Source organism: Pseudonaja textilis, chromosome Z, assembly GCF_049901715.1.
Source record: "Pseudonaja textilis isolate UNSWEBS1 chromosome Z, rPseTex1.2, whole genome shotgun sequence".
NCBI lineage: Eukaryota > Metazoa > Chordata > Lepidosauria > Squamata > Elapidae > Pseudonaja > Pseudonaja textilis.
In genome coordinates this window covers 75,055,224-75,072,692 of record NC_142008.1, presented here as the reverse complement: position 1 = coordinate 75,072,692, position 17,469 = coordinate 75,055,224, and the positions used below count along the sequence as shown (strand labels likewise).

General features: G+C 35.0%; 1 protein-coding gene across 1 annotated transcript in view; it reads right to left on the bottom strand.

Annotated features, from left to right (window-relative positions):
• Nucleotides 1–17,469, bottom strand: part of CNTNAP2 (contactin associated protein 2) — an 850,526-nt gene that overhangs the window by 313,742 nt on the left and 519,315 nt on the right. The window contains exon 13 of the mRNA XM_087917173.1: nt 3,197–3,397. Coding sequence (XP_087773299.1) covers nt 3,197–3,397 — 201 coding nt within the window. The remainder of the gene's footprint in view (nt 1–3,196; nt 3,398–17,469) is intronic.

The window sequence follows — 17,469 nt, the reverse complement described above, 5'->3', positions numbered from 1 at the left end:
GTAGTATATATTAGCTGGGCAAAACAGGGCATCAATTTTTGAACCAAACTACCTCAAGCATCTCTTGCAATTCTTTACTCCCTCCCCCATACAGTAGCAGATGCCTGACTGCCGGGAAGAGAAAGGAAGGGAAGGGAATATCAAACATATCTAAAATATAAGTAATACATACTCTAATAAGCTATCCTAAATCCAGGGGAGGAAATTCTGAGAGTTAAACAACAAAGGAGAGAAATTCAGAGAGAGGTTTTTGAGAAAACAGGGGCAAAACTAGATGATTGGGAAGAGAAGCAGAGGAATATACCAGAAAAAAAGGAATAAGCAAGAGAAAGGGTCAAAAAATGATAGTAAATGAGAGGCAAAGAAAGAAGAGATTAATAAATACTAAAAGGAGAGCAAGAGATGATGGTTAAAGAGGGGAAGGAGTCAAGATATATAGTTATTAATTTTGATAAAATGGGGAAAATGGGAAATTAATACTTATTATTAAAGATATGTAAATTGCTAACCAGAAGAAATACAAGTCTGGATATTTTAATTGGAATAAATATGGAATTAAGTTTTTATTATAAAACTACTATTCAAGATATGTAATTGCTAATGGGGTATATGTAAAATTAATATGATAGGGGGAAAAAAGTCATGTGGAATCTGTGGAGGAAAATATAGATATATACAAAGTATAGTAATAGACAAAAATATACGTATTGTTATTAGAATGTATAGCCTATTAAATGAATATAAGATGGAAAAATATGACCTATGTACTGTAATGAGATTAGAGAAGATCTTGTGTTAAAAATAAACAGTGCCACAATTAACATTAAAAGGGGATAAATATTGGATAATACAACTAAAGAAGAATATATGAATGATTACCTGAATGATAGAATTTGTTAAACTTTGCAAATATGACTATTAAGAGAATATGTATAATAAAAATGATATTAAAATATTGAGAATGATACAAAGTAATATATGAGAATATTGAATAATAAAAGCTGGTAACATGCAATAATATTAAATCAGATAAGAAAATTGATAATATGAATATGAAATTAGGGTCATGTTTGTTATTGAAATGTTAAATGACCTGGAACCACACTGTTCACCCAATGATATACGTAAAGAAATAAAAATAAAAATTTATTTAAAAAAAATTAGGCTGAAGTGTTCTACCCACTTATGTAAAAGTAAGTCTTATTAATGTGGAATGGAAAGGTGCCTGCTATTCCACAGATATGAATACTCAGAAAAATGAACTGCAGGTAATATGTCAGACATCTAGAGTTTTAGCATTCTTTCATCACAGCTGTTTACAGGCAGTCTGCTTTCGCCCTTTATCAGTTTTGCAAGCTGAACCAAAAAAAGATGAATGGGTTTTCAGTAGATTATATTATTTTTATTAAGAAAGTATTATAACTGTCTTTTATTTTTCTCTCTTCCTTCTTCCTGCTGTACTAACTGAAAGTGATGAAAAAATAGATGAATGTTGTATGGGCTTCTTTGTTCTCTGAAAACATAATGATCTTCTAATAATAACAATTTTAAATTGTTTAATTTACTCCCTATGGTAATTTGACCCTTAGAATTAGATTTGCTGCAATCATAGACATAGGTTAAACACTTTGGTTGTCTGAATGGCTGATATCTTCAATTCTGATCTTTTCTGTGGCTCTATACGTACTACTACAAGAATATAAGTACAGAATGCCTATATGTGACACCAATCAAAAGACAAACATCTGAATTGTCAGCTACTTTTTGAGCAGAAACAATTATTTTGATAATGTCTCAAATATTACTCAGCTCACAAAATAATAAACAATCCCAATTTTAACCATTTTTTTCTGTTGGCCTATTGTGATTTATTTGTGAAATTTCCAAAGAAAATAAGTTATACAAACAGTTGTATTCTGAGATAGGTAAAAATACCATTATGTATTAAACAGTAAACAGAAAAGGGTTTAGGACAAGAATGAATACTGAATGAAAGACAAATGTATTCACTTCTGCTTTTTCATTATATAACCAAGAATAATCTTGCTAATGAGTGCAGTCTGGCCACGTAGTAAAATACATATTATACCCTCCCACAATGTATATTAAAATTTATCAACATGATTTTTTGTAAGATAGTTTCCTCTCTATCATTTCTGGATGTAAAAGAAACAGAAGAAAAATACAATAACATACCTAATTTTTATAAAACATTTTGAATGCTTTACCACAAAAAAGGAAATAAAACATGTAATAAATGTTTTCTTAGTAAAACAATAGGACACCCTTTAAAAACCCTCTGCTACTAGGATTATGAAATTGAAAATAACACCATTTTAAAGTTTACACTAAATGATTATTTATGAGCAAAATTAACTCATCTGTTTTTGATACGTAAATTTTACAAATCTGTATATCCTTCAGGCTGATTTAAATATTTTCTACATTTGTTCAGGTGACAGTTCTGTACTTTGAACTGATGCAGTAGCTGGGTATTATACTGAATTTAAGATGTGGGAGGAAAGATGGACAATATATCGCAATTGGTATTTTGAAAATGGAATTATGATGGTTTTACACAAAAATGTAATTAAATTAAAGACAGCCCTTACCCCACTTAGTACAGAACATAGATGTTCAACTTTTTCCACAAATTATCCACCCCAGGAGAAAGAAGATGACATAATTCTTCCCTCAGGCTGAAAAGGCAGGTACTGAAAATTTCAGACACATTTTCTCATTTCCAGTGTTTATCTGCTGCTCTTCAGAATAATGCACTTCAGAATATGTGCAATGTCTTTCTCTCAACCCATGTAATGTTTACATTTTTGCAAGCTTGTGACTAAGTGACTAAACAAACACTAATCATTTTTATACAAAAGGAATGATCACAGCAAATACTTGTGTCTGAATGGAAGATGTGTAATTAGAGTGCTTGCTTTTTCTGATCAGTTTTTTTCATGCTCACTGTTTCATGTTCAAATATCCTGCATCATAAATTGACTCATTTCATGCAACTATATAAGTAGATCTGATTTCAAAGCTTATTTTCGATATGCTTTAAACTTTGCAAAACTGAACAGTTTTTTCTAACAGCAGCAATAACATTCCATCTTTAGCTTACTCCTGGAGTGGTCTCATGGCCAAGTAAGAATAATTGTATAAGGGCAACAATAGCTTTCTGTTTTTAGCCTACCTGGGGTGTTCAGCAGCCTTGACAGTTTACAGACATAGGAGATGAACTGTTCACAATACTCGGCGCTACCAGTGATGGCTGAGATTTGATCCATGGTGGCACTGTAATTAAGCTGTAACACAGCATGCTTCTCTGGTCGGTTGCTTACCACTGGAAAATGCTCTTGTAAGTCATGATTCACAGTAGTCCATACTTTGTCTTCTGCATGAAAAATGGATAAGAACATATTCAACAATTGAAGTTCTTGCTATGCCTTATTCAGTGACACATATTGAAATTAATCCTAGTAACTTTACTTCAACAACTTTCATTGACACAGGTAACCAAACCTCAGGCAGTGAACTGTCTTGTCATAAAATGGGTCAAAATTCACTTAACAAATCCCTCACATAAATTCTGGGCTCAATTGTGGTTGTAGGTTGAGGACTACCTGTACTTCACTTTTTTGTTTTTTGTATTGCACTGAGAAAAAAAGCAGCAAATATTGAGTACTATTGCCATACAGTAAAAACTTCTAAACTCTTAACCTGAAAACAATTGTTACCTAATCTTCAGTCAAGATATTCTTTAAAAAATATATATATTAAAAGTATTAGTTACAATAGCAAAAGAAAATAGACACTAAAAATAAATAAAAAATAGAAATTAAAAAGTGGTTTTTCCACCCTTATCATAAGAAATATAAACAATGTCACTATATTTTCACTTCTTTTTAATTATGTTGTACAAAATTCTTCATCTTCAACTCTTCACTATGGCAAAGTGAATTCTGAGAGCCCATCCAGCAGGCAGGATGGGTGGAGGCTGGGACATGCCAAGAGCCATTGGCCGATTACAGCTATGGGCAAGTAGACAGAACAGAGAGGTTTAGGCCAGTGGTAACTGAGCTCCCACTCCTGTTGGCCCCTGTACTTGCTGCCTCCTACACATACAAAAATAAGATATGCCCAAAAATAAGCCTGAGTGCTTATTTTCAGGCCCAAAAGAATCTTATATTTGGAGAAACAAATTAAACCCACTCCTCATTTGCTGCTGTTTTTCTGTAAGAACATTTCAGGCTGAGACTTCAGGGTATTTAAGTAAAGGACCTGATGATAGTTGGAGACTTTTTCTAAGATCTCAAGATTAGTGTTGGTTTTGTATACATAATTATTTGTTTTTTTAAAAGAAAATTACTGGACAACAAAGAAACTTTATTAGGTATAGCCTAGTAAATTAGGAAGGGGAGATTTGAAATTACAATTTCCTACCAGTGGAGGAATCTAGGGACATCTGCACTGATTATCAACAATGTCAAAATGGCGGGTTGCAATTGTACAATTGAAGCCTTGTTCCTCTTTAACATGTCTCACACAGATTATATGCACATAAAAAGAGGCAGGAGTTTGAACTCCTGGTCATGCACAGTTTTATTGCTATTGTCTATTATTGGAGGAATCTGTAATGAAACAATCCAAACAGATGAAGGTTTAGGCTCTAGTGAGCTCATCCAATAAAAAGAAATTCACCACTTCTCTTTGGAATCTTTCTCTTGGAAATTGTTCTGAGCAGTTGTTAATATTCTGATACAACTATTATTGCTCCCATGTTTTATTTCTTTCTTCACATATTTCACAGCCTTTGAAATTTCAGAATCCAACTTTGTTGTTAAATATTTCAGTGGTTCAGCAAGCAGGAGTACAAAATAGCAACTTCTTCTGCCTGTCTTTCCTGTCTGATTTAACTACTTTTAGGGGGAGAAATTATCTTTATTTCTTGAATGGAAATCTTGCCTTGCAGCTATGCATAGACTTGAAGCTGCATAAATCTTAAAGTTACATCTTGTAATGTGGGGTGGGGATAAGTGAGAAAATGAAAGGCTTGTCAATTTCCTATAACAGAGTTAGATTCAATTACAATCTTTATTATAGTCAGGAACCAGCACAAAACTATAACAGAGTTATAACAAATGTACTACATAAATATTTCTGGTTCTAGTGAAGATGATTCTTGTGGTTGTTGCATAGGCTTATGGAACTCTTGACCAAGCTATAGATCTCTACTGTCATAAATTTATTGGAATTGAACGCCTTATGAAACTTTCTTTCTTTACCCACAAATATGTGTTTTAGATAGAGAAGAAGATATGAATGCCAACTGTCCTAACTAATTAGGTTAGTTCTCTTCAGAGTTTAGAATGTTGTTCAGCTCAAATACTTGTATCTCACCACTGCTTGTAAATCTCAAATGTAATATTCCAATATTTCACCCTTATTCTATCCTTACTCTTAAGATTTATTTTTCTCATAATTGCTTGTTCAGTCATATAAAAATGTCAGGAGCTAACTGAACTCATATCAACTTATATGGTATAACGGTTCCCATTGTATGTTTTTAAAGCAAAATTAAGCAGATGGATCCACCATAGAAGCACAAGGCATCTTCTTTAATGAGCCAAAATTTGGCAGATACCTGGAGACTGCTGATTAACTTAGTCATCAGAAGACCTATTTCAAACACAAGGTGAATTTCAAAGAAGAGAATGTAAATTTAGTTATTTGCCAATATAGGTTCTTATGAGAAGTGGATCACTCTAAAAAAGCTGCAGAGAAAAGTATAATTTCCCTATTATCTATTTATTTAGATGAAACATATATGTGGACAAAATGCCACATATTTAGAATAGAAAGCTATTTTTTCTGGTACCCAATAGATCTCCAGATTTGCTCCACAAACATAATAGCCACAGTTATTCTTATAATATATATATATAATTTTTATGATTAAAATTTTAAGAAGTAATACCTGAAAAAAATTAACTTCTTGTATTGTATTAAAAATTTTATGTCTTTATAAAAAGACATAAAAATACAAAGCAACCAAATACATAACTAGAAAAACTGAAAGCAGCCTCTTTGTTATAAAAAAAAATCAACTTCCTTTTCCTTTACACTGATCATTACCTATATTAGTAAGATGTTAAGTAAGATGTTCTGACTTTGATTACAGACTAATTGCAAAATATTTTATGCTCACCTTGTCTTTTTATTTAGCAAACTGTCACGGACATTTTATGTGCTTATAGGAAATATCCTATGATAAAGTCCAAGATACAATTTCCTGAGTTTCAATCTAGTATTCAATCTATGAGTGAGCTACTTTGGTTGGCTCAAGGACTGTATCAAATTGAGGCTGCTCTCCAAAAAGGTTCAGCCTATTTACAAATGACTTTAGATATGTAAAGAGGCAAAGTGTGAACATATACTGGTATGATTTTGATAGCTACCAGGGCTACCAGTTTATACTTGATTTAATCTGATTTAATTGTGATAGAAATAAAGCACATGTCACCATAAAGACAGAATAAAATTAACAAGGATATTAGGCTGTTTAATAATTAAGTTGGAACACGTTGGTTTCTTGGAGCAAATATGCACTGTACATGTCACTATGTGAACAGGATGAAGGGTAAGTATTTGGTTGCAATACTGTAATTCTTCAGTCTTGATTTTTCAAATGCGAGCATTTCATTATCCCACCAAATAACCATTCCTGCATCACCAGAGAAAGAGTTTTGAAGAAGTGAGGATCATTGCTTGCCATATGTAATGTACACTTCCGTTTTGTCTACTTTGCATATGTGTGGAGTGCTGCACTTCTAATTTTCTCTTGCATTTGAAATCCTACAACATCTCAGATAAAAATGCAGAATTCTTAGCAGCATGGCATTTCCACCTAGCACTACACAGCAGAGATACAGACTTATATCCATTTAAGAATCATAAAAAGATTTGACCCACATCAACTAAATATAAAACAACAATTTCCCATCACAGAACAATAAACCAATGTCATTTTCTTAGCAACCTACTGAACCAACTGAACCAACTACAATTTGACAACTAAAGGAAGAAAATGATACCCTTCCAAAAACCTATCCCATTACACAGAAATTAACACAGGAAGTAATCAACATGTAGATAAGACAAAGACAGTACCTTATTAGCCAGTTTATTTATCAACAGGATACTGTGAAACAAATCCACAGAATTAACCAAATAAGAGTATATTTCTGATAGAAAAGCAATTAGCTTGAAGAAAATTGCAGTACAGTATATATTTTTATAACAGTATTTTTAAATTATACTGCAGTTTTGTAAAGTACAATGTAAACTTTAGTGGATCATTTTTCCAATACAGAAAACAAATTGAGGATCAATGCAAATAGCATTGTGGGAAAAACTGAGAATATTTTTTATGCTTTTGTGCACAATTTTTGAAAGCACAATAGAGATTGGGAAATTATGGGATCGAGAAGATTGCCAGAGTTTCTCAGGCTTAAAAATTTAAGGATCCAGGAACTGAGTAAAATGCATCATATAGTAGTTAAGAAGATATTTTCAGCTGTATCAAAAGGTTTGCATCAGCAGTACAATGTGTTTGTGTGTGTGTGTGTGTGTGTGTGTGTGTGTGTGTGTGTGTGTGTGTGTGTGTGTGTATAAACAGGGGTGGGCTGCTGGGGGTTTGCAGAAATTTGGGAGAGCCCCTAGCTAAGATTCTGTGCAATTCGGAGAACCCCCAAATCCCACTCCTGGCTGGCCCCTCCCACCCCACCCCTTCCAAGAGTCCCCATATGGCCCATTTTGGATGCAGGTAAGTGCAGGCTGCATGTGGAGATCAGGGAGGGTGAAAAACAGACCTCCTGGAAGTTTGGGAAGGCTGGAAATGGGCTTCCAGGGAGCCTTTGGAGCCCCGGGAGATCGTTTTTGCCCTCCTGGAGGCTCGGGAAAAGCCTCTGGAGCCCAATGAGGGCAAGAGGCTGACTAGGCCATGCCCACCATGGCCAATGCCCACCTAGGAACCAGGCAGGGAACCACTCACGCACCATCACAAAATCTCCAGAATCGTAAAGCCTACAAACCTGAAATTTGGCATGTATGTTCCTCTTAGCTTTTAGGAGCTCACTAAGAAAGGATTTTTTTAAACGGCCATCAGACCATTAGTATTTCATATATTATTATTAACATGATCAGATACTAAGGAGCTCTACTCCCTCTCCCTATCTGAAAAAAAAATCTGTTCCGAATGCAAAACACAAGCAGAGGAGAGGAGTTTCAGTTTTAGTTTCAGAGTACCAAGCAGCTTTAGTACAGAACAGTTGAGTTAAGCCATTACCAGGCTCCTTGCTGTCTCCTTCTTGCTCACACAGCAAATACTATTTCAGTTTCTAAACAGCCCTCAACTCTCTCACACACTGTCAGGACGCTAGCCAGATGAATACCGATGAATGCTGGTAGGCAGAGTCAGATTCCCGCCTCCCTTTTATCTTATTTATCTTATTTTATCGTGTGTGTGTGTGTGTGTGTGTGTGTGTGTGTGTGTGGTATGTATGTATGTATGTATGTATGTATGTATGTGTAATGCAAGATGCTCCTGCAACTCATTTTGTTGCTAATTCCTTTCCAAAATAGCATCTGGTAGACAAAACAAGAGGAGCCAAGGAGGAACTTTTAATACAAACAATTGCAGAGCTGTAAACTTTCTTGTTTCTCTAGATAAATTAATGTAGAGAATTAATAATTAAAGTAGTCTTATCCCCAAGGACTAATCAGAGATGCACAGAGGACTGAACTCTTCCTTTTTTCTCCTCTCTTAAACATACACTGCTCAAAAAAATAAAGGGAACACAAAAATAAGACATCCTAGAACTGAATGAATGAAATATTCTTATTAAATACTTTGTTCATTACATAGTTGAATGTGCTGACAACAAAATCACAAAAAATTATCAATGGAAATCAAATTTAGCAACCCATGGAGGTCTGGATTTGGAGTTACACTTAAAATTAAAGTGGAAAAAAACATTACAGGCCGATCCAATTTGGATGTAATGTCCTTAAAACAAGTCAAAATGAGGCTCAGTAGTGTGTGTGGCCTCCATGTGCCTGTATGACCTCCCTACAACGCCTGGGCGTGCTCCTGATGAGGTGGTGGATGGTCTCCTGAGGGATCTCCTCCCACATCTGGACTAAAGCATCCCACAACTCCTGGACAGTCTGTGGTGCAATGTGGCATTGGTGGATGGAGCGAGACATGATGTCCCAGATGTGATCAATTGGATTCAGGTCTGGGGAATGGGCGGGCCAGTCCATAGCATCAATGCCTTCATCTTGCAGGAAATGCTGACACACTCCAGCCACATGAGGTCTAGCATTGTCGAGGAGGAACCCAGGGCCAACCACACCAGCATATGGTCTCACAAGGGGTCTGAGGATCACATCTCGGTACCTAATGGCAGTCAGGCTATCTCTGACGAGGACATGGAGGGCTGTGCGGCCTCCTAAAGAAATGCCATCCCACAGCATTACTGACCCACTGCCAAACAGGTCATGCTGGAGGATGTTGCAGGTAGCAGAACGTTCTCCATGGCGTCTCCAGACCCTATCATGTCTGTCACATGTGCTCAGTGTGAACCTGCTTTTATCTGTGAAGAGCACAGGGCGCCAGTGGTGAATTTGCCAATCTTGGTGTTCTCTGGCAAATGCCAAACATCCTGCACGGTGTTGGGCTGTAAGCACAACTCCCACCTGTGGACGTCAGGCCCTCATACTACCCTCATGGAGTTTGTTTCTGACCGTTTGAGCAGCCACATGCACATTTGTGGCCCGCTGGAGGTCATTTTGCAGGGCTCTGGCAATGCTCCTCCTCTCCCTCCTTGCATAAAGGCAGAGATAGCAGTCGTGATGCTGAGTTGTTGCCCTCCTACGGCCTCCTCCATGTCTCCTGATGTACTGGCCTGTCTCCTGGTAGCGCCTCCATGCTCTGGATACTACACTAACAGACACAGCAAACCTTCTTGCCACAGCTCTCATTGATGTGCCATCCTGGGTGAGCTGTACTACCTGAGCCTTTTGTGTGTTGTAGACTCCGTTTCATGCTACCACTAGAGTGACAGCACCACCAGCATTCAAAAGTGACCAAACCATCAACCAGAAAGCATAGGAACTGAGAAGTGGTCTGTGGCCACCACCTGCAGAACCACTCCTTTATTGGGGATGTCTTGCTAACTGCCTATGCTTTCCACCTATTGTCTGTTCCATTTGCACAACAGCATGTGAAATTGATTGTCAATCAGTGTTGCTACCTAAGTGGGCAGTTTGAATTCACAGAAGTGTGATTGACTTGGAATTACATTGTGTTGTTTAAGTGTTCCCTTTATTTTTTTGAGCAGTGTACTTGCCTTTTACTATGGTTCTCATTAAAAATGTCACAAATATATGAATGTAAATTATTATTTCAAAATTTAAATTTATTATAGCCACTTATCCCATAGATTCTGAATAGCTTACAAATACAAAACAAAAACAGTTAAGAAACCTTCCCAAGTTGTGTGTGAACCAAAAACAGAAATATTGTAAATAACCCACTCCTTTTAATATAAATCCATTCTGAGTTTGTTATTTGGGGAAACTAAGCATTATTTTAAAAAAGAGAGATAGAGCGAAGGCAATATAAGGATTAATGTGCTATTGGAAAACCCTCTTTAAAATAAATATTTCCTCATAGGTTGGATTATTTAATTTTTAGCACCACTAGTTGTCAATTTGACAAATTGTATTCTTAGCAAGAAGCAACCAGGTTTGATGTGACATGTCCAGGAGTTATTGTTTAAAATGTTTATTTCATAAGTGCAACAGAGCCTTGAAGAAGAGTTAGTAAAGAAACAGTTTGTAATTCAGGAGGACCGGTTAGAGGGAATACTTTCTATTAGCCATACTGCGACAGGTACATCTTTTCATGCAAAGAAATTTTGAACATTATCATCCATAAACCAATGAAGCACAGTCTGTTTTGAAAAAATAGAGATGACGGGGAAAATCTTTATAACAACAAAATAGAAAGTAAATGGCTAATACAATCTCCACATGCCTTTATTACATAGTGAAACACTTTCAGGCCTAAATAAGTCCATTAAACAAGCTGTTTTGTTTCAGAAAGCTAGCTATAAAATGAAAGCAAAAATATTATAGTAAATAAAATCTTTTTTTTTTTTTAACAAACTTTATTTTGTTTTTCACATTAAAAACAAAAATCTCTTTTTAGTGGACATGTTTCCGGGTCATCACCTTTACATACAAATATGTCAGCAATTATACATTGATATATGCATACTTAATTCTATTATTACCTTTTCCATTCCAAATTTTCAGTAAGGAGAGAAATGAAACACATTAATTCTAGCCTCTTTCATTAATCTCAATTGAAACATCTTTTTGTTTCATTTCAATTATTTCAAATATAATCCTTTAATATTTATTTTAAAAATAAAGATAAACAATATGTGTTTGAATAATAATAATAATAATAATAATAATAATAATAATAATAATGGTTACCAATGTCTCTCCTATATTAACTTATTAATTTAGTTGGCTCTTTAGTGTGTCATATTCCCTTTCCATTACACATTCTTTTTATAAATTCTAGATTAATACAAATTTTAACACTAAAAAACCCCCAACACGTATAGGTTTCCCCCTTTTACTGTTTTGAGTGTGACACCTCAATGATTAAAATATACCTTTATTCCCTCATTTTAATTCCCAATAAACCGTTATTTTTAAGAAGTTACAATAATAATCATTACATCTTTTCACTTGGATTCCACAGCATATTTCCCCCCCTTAATTTTTAATAAGAGTTATCAGTATCTATATTACCCTATTTTCTAAATATTTTTAATTGCAGAAATATTCTTATTACCCCTTGTCACCCTGCAGAATCCCCTTTTTAATTCATCAACCATTATCTCTGAAAAAACAATTTCTTTTCAACATTTTACTATTTCCGTATTTCTTTATTTCATGCACCTGTTTCTTACTGCTTCTCCTCCCCCTCTTTTCCCCATATCTTTTCTCATTCCAGTTTATATCCCTCTCTTTCTTAATATCTTCCTTTCCCCTTTTCTTCTGGGTCTTTCTGCCTTTCCTGACTTCACAGGTATTCCCCCTTTCGATTGCCTTCTTAAATCTCAACTTTTTAACCTTCCTTCTTTCCCCACTTCTTTGAAGTGTTCTTTGTGTTAATTGTTTATTTAAAATGCCTTCTCCTTGAATCGACTCCTCCTCCTCTGAAGCTCTTTCTTCTTGTTCTTCAATCGCCATTACCATTTTTTCTAACACAGAGCAAAGTGATTCACTTCTTTCCTGTAGTAATTCTCTCATATTTTTAAGTTCCATTTTTAATTCCCAAAGAGATATCATCATTATACACTCTTATATTTTATGATCGTTAAAGTCCACACAAAAAAAAAACCAAAAAACTTTTACTTTCCTTCTTTCTTCTTTCAATTTTCTAAAGTTCTCAATTATTCCAGCCCAGGGTCTATACCAAAAACATTAATCAATCCCACAATCAGTCTTTCCTTGCTTCCCTTTTTCTTTATTCTGGATCTGCTTTCACCTTCTAAGATTCTTACTTTGTTTCAATATTTCTTTAATGTTATATCCACACAAGTTCATTCAGAAACAGGATGTTTTCCCTTTTTGTCAAAAGGTGGCACTCTCCATTATACAAAGTCTTCACCTTTTCCCCCTATTTTTTTATTTAGGGTTTTTCGAACCTCAATATTCCAGCACAGTCCAGTCTCCAATTTGTAAACTTTATTATTATTATTTTCTGACAATCTTAAGTCCAGCTTTATTTTATTCCTGTTTATTCCTAAAATATTTTAGTCCAATTTAATTAAATCTTTAGTTCCAGCTTCTTCCTTTCCCGGTTCGAAGCCCTGCTTAGCTGTCAAAAATATTTTCTTTTCTTTTTCCTGTCCCTTTGTAATTTCGCTGCTCACTTTTCTTTTCTTAAAAATTCCATGTTACCTTAATCCCAGGGTACTTTTGTTTAGTTGTATTGCCCAGTTGTCCCGGTTCAGATGTTATCCACCTCTTTCTTCCCTCCTGCACAAATCTTAATCCAGCTGAGTCCTCCTCTTCAGGGTGGCCATTTTAAACCACCGCTGCAGTCGTCTTCGGGGGGAAAAAGACCAAGCCCAGGGGTAGAGATGCGGCTCCCCTCAACCCGGCTTGCGGCTTCCCCTTACTCCGCCGACCCTCCAAGGCAGCTTCAGCCCCTAATCGTAATGATCGGGGCTCTCCAATGAAAGAGCACGGACCATAGCCACAGAGAGTCGCGATCTACGGTCTGTCAGCGAGGAGGCTCTGCCTTCTTGAGTAAATAAAATCTTAACGTAGACTTTCAGTTTGACTTCTACTAATGAACATCAATTCAAATGAATGTAGAAGGAAAAACAGTAATAGCAACTTTAATTCAGAAATTAAATATATATGTACCTCATATAGTTTATAGACCTAATCCAAACCCTTGCTCTTTAGTAAAGAATAAAGAGAAAATTCCATTATTTTAGTTCCTGGTGAATACATATAGAATCCTTGCGAAACCCAGAAGTTATTGACTTATTCTAATCTAAAACATAACCCAAGAATTTTCCAATGCTCTTTCATTCAAATATATATAAACTGTTGTGTAAGTTTAATTATATGTAACTGTCAATTGAAGCAAATGGTGCATCACAGGGCGATAATTTTTGAATCAAGTGGGCCAATTTATAGAATATGTCCAAAATTTGAGACCCATTACCCTTGTGGATAATGAAATTTGGCAAAGTTGTGGCCACTTCTTTTTTTTTGTCAAAAAGTTTATTTTTTAATTATTTAAATACATCTTTGCGAGAGAAGCGTGGTTCAAGGTGTTTCACGTTTTAAATCAATCATATTCATAATCACAAATACAACTTTCCAACATCACTTCATTATCTATTATCATTTTTCATCTTTATATTTTCATAAGTTACGTTGTTTCAGCCTCTTTATTTTTATTTATGCTATATCTTCCTTAATCATATATTCTACATGTTTACAATTTAATCTGTTCATATTATTTCATTAGTCATTTAAAATTTCATCTTAATGTATGGTTATCTCTTCTCTAATTTCCTTAATCATATATTCTTGTAATCGCCATGTTTATATTTTCAAATCTGTAACAATATATCCTTGTTACCTTATATAAATGGTTAACAAAATATTTAATTCATTAAAATATATTAATCAATCACTAATTTCCTTAATAATGTATTCTTATGCTCACCATGTTTACAATTTCATACCATTCTTTAAGCATTTAAAAATTCCATCTTAATTTATATTATCCCCTATTATATCCCCCCACTATTACATTTGCCAGAATTGTTTATATTTTATTTTCTATATGTTCCCTTTCCTCTAACATCTCATTTTTACATGTGTATTTTCTCTTAGCCAATAAATTCAAACTTATAATATTATTGCCTCATTATCTTATATACAGTATATGAATAACAAAATATATAATTCGTTAAAAATATTATCCTACCATCTATCTATTCTGTTAGACTCCACATAACATTTTTCATGTCTTAACTATTAATCACTTACATCTTATGTAAACATTTCTATCTTAATTAATCTATTATCAATTCTTATTTTCATCACTACATTATTCCTTGTTCTAATTCTTAATCCTAATTCCTCAAAGTCTATTATATATTTTTATTACAAATATACCTCTTCATATGGAGTCTTCCTCCTTTCCATTTCTATTATCTCTAAGTCTTTTTACTAATATTAGTTCGTCGTTTCTTTGCATGTTTACCATTTACTATTATCTTTTTCCTTTAATCCTTCCTCTATTTATCATCATTTTCTTATATTTTCTCTCCCATTTCACAAAGTTTGCCTGCACCCTCTTTTGATCTCCTATCTGTATTTCCCTAACCATTTCATTTATCAGCATTCCAATCTCAATATCCCCCCTATTTATTATATCTACCATTAATACCCCATGTTCAACTTTTTTTCTTCTTTTGTATTATTTGTTATTCCTTTTGTTTTGCTGATTCCCCTTTCTTCCTCCTCCTCCTCCTTCTTTGTTCTTTCTCCTTCTTCTTCTTCTGCTACCGTCGCATTTCTGAATTTCTTCTATTTTTTGTATTTTAGTGCATAAATCCAACATTCTGTCCCACATCTCATTTATGGTTCGAATGTCCATCTTTATTTCTTTGTATATATCACTCATCTTTATGTTGCTTGTCATTCCAATTGTCCAGTAACCCGTAAGTTTTATTTTATTTTAACCAGTGTCTCCTTTTTATTTTAAAATGTCAATGTCCTCAAATCTTTATATCCCAATGTTAATCAGTCCAAGTCACTGACAATTCCGGGGGTAGTATCCTCCTGTATCCTTACTTTTTGATTATAATATATTTCAACTTCCAAGGGTCTTATTATAATATCTTTCTTTTATTCCTTTTTTAATTTCTTCCTTTGATAAAATTGTTAGTTTGAAGGAATCTACAGGATTCTTCTTTCATCAACAAATAGCATTTTTAGTCCAGTTTCACAGCCACTCTTTTTCCATTTCTTTATTTAGCTTCACCAATTTTAAAAATCAAATATTATTTCTCTTTAAAACAATTATTTCCAGCATTCAAATTAATGTCTTTCGATGCCAAATCCTGCCTGATCGCCAATTCCAAATTAATATTCTTCCAAATTAATTCCTTTTCAAATTTAAAGTTTTCTTTTTTTAGAACTCTTTATATTTCCTAATTTCTTCTATTTTCCATCTTCCATTAGCACAATTCTTTATTCTTTTCTGTTATAGTCTTTTGAGATAGTACAAATAAAATAAATTCTTTTCACCCTTCTCCAAACACTGTTCCCAATCTCTACTCCAGCACTGCATTTAGATGTTCCTTGGCTGTCCCAACTTTGTAGCGGCCATCTTGGCATGCTCTTTTCTCTGTTGTAGCATAGAGAGCAAGCTTGGGATTTCTACAGGAGAGTGGCATTCTCCCCTGGAACCTCGCCAAGTGCTTGCTTTGCTGCCCCTCCAAGGTGGCTTTTGGCTCCGTTTGGAGCCCACAAATGGCGAGAAGCCAGCGCAGGAACAGAGACCTCCCTTTGGTCTCGTCATGATGTCAGCTGGAGGTTCATTGTGGCCACTTCAATGCTGCCATGCTGCTGGTGCATTTCATTGCTGTAGTCAGCTGCAATCATGTCCTTTCAAATATTCCCTGCAAGTTTTCACACAAGGAGAAGCCCCCAGTCAGTTCCTATTGTTTTTTATTCAGCCATAGTTTTTCTATTTCTTCTATCTATTCCCTTAACAGACCATAACAGAAAACTCACTTAATATATCTCATGAGATCATTGGCCACATACATTGAAAATTGGAAAAATTCCCAGAGCAGGAATCTGAAAATTATTATAAGAAAATGTATACCTACCAATAGAATATAACTCTTCAGTACTCTTCAATATCTTCATTAACGACTTAGATGAGGGAATACAAGGGGAACTTACCAAACTTGCAGATGATACTAAGCTGGCAGGAATAGCTAACACCCAAGAAGATAGGCTCAAGATCCAGATGGATTTTGACAGATGAGAACACTGGGCCGTATCCAACAAAATGAAATTCAATGTAGAGAAAAGTAAAGTCCTACACTTAGGCAAGAAAAACCAAAAGTACACATATAGACTGGGTGAAACCAGGATCAATAGCAGTAACTGTGAGAGGGGTTTTGGAGTCTTAGTGCACAACCAGCTAAATATGAGCCAGCAGTGTGCAGCAGCAGCCAAAAAAGCTAATGCAATCCTAAATTGCATTAACAGAGGGATACAATCAAGATCAAGGGAGGTACTAATACCACTCTATAAAGCCTTAGTAAGATCACACCTAGAGTACTGCATCCAGTTTTGGTCACCACATTATAAAAAAGATGTTGTGACTCTAGAAAAATGTACAGAGAAGAGCAACCAGGATGATTAGGGGACTGGAGGCTAAAACATATGAAGAACGATTACAGGAACTGGGCTTGGCTAGTCTAGTAAAGAGAAGGACCAGGGGAGACATGATAGCAGTCTTCCAATATTTGAGGGGCTGCCACAGAGAGTAACGGGTCAAGCTATTTTCTAATGCACCTCTAGGCCAGACAAGGAATAATGGATGGAAACTGAACAAGGAGAGATTTAACCTGGAAATAAGGAGAAATTTTCTGACAGTGAGAACAATCAACCAATGGAACATCTTGCCCTTGGAAGTTGTGGGAGCATCATCACTTGAGATTTTCAAGAAGAGATTGGACTGCCATCTTTCAAAATGGTGTAGGGTCTCCTGCTTGGGTGGGGGTTGGACTAGATGACCTACAAAGTTCCTTCCAACTCTGATTATTT